This window comes from Gavialis gangeticus, unplaced genomic scaffold (genome assembly GCF_001723915.1).
Source record: "Gavialis gangeticus isolate Ggan-Ray unplaced genomic scaffold, GavGan_comp1, whole genome shotgun sequence".
Classification (NCBI taxonomy): domain Eukaryota; kingdom Metazoa; phylum Chordata; order Crocodylia; family Gavialidae; genus Gavialis; species Gavialis gangeticus.
In genome coordinates, this window is record NW_017729031.1 from 54,841,239 (window position 1) to 54,841,471 (window position 233).

At 75.1% G+C, this 233-nt stretch overlaps 1 protein-coding gene across 1 annotated transcript in view; it reads left to right on the top strand.

The window, feature by feature from the left end:
* Positions 1 to 233, top strand: part of METAP1D (methionyl aminopeptidase type 1D, mitochondrial) — a 77,442-nt gene that overhangs the window by 71,533 nt on the left and 5,676 nt on the right. Inside the window, exon 9 of the mRNA XM_019522851.1 lies at positions 97 to 207. Coding sequence (XP_019378396.1) covers positions 97 to 207 — 111 coding nt within the window. The remainder of the gene's footprint in view (positions 1 to 96; positions 208 to 233) is intronic.

Below are 233 nucleotides of genomic sequence, written 5' to 3' on the forward strand. Positions count from 1 at the left end.
CCGGGCGCGGCACCGACAGCGGGGCAGGAGGGCGCTCGGGCCCCGGGGCCGGGAGCGGGGCAGTAACCCACGTGCACCCCCTTCTCCCTGTCGCAGAGCCCATCATCACGGAAGGCTGCCCTGAATTTAGGATCCTAGAGGACAAGTGGACCGCGGTGTCCCTGGACAACAAGAGGTGCCCGCGGGGCGGGGGCGGGGGCCGGGCGGGCGAGTCCGCCGGGCGGCGCCGGCCG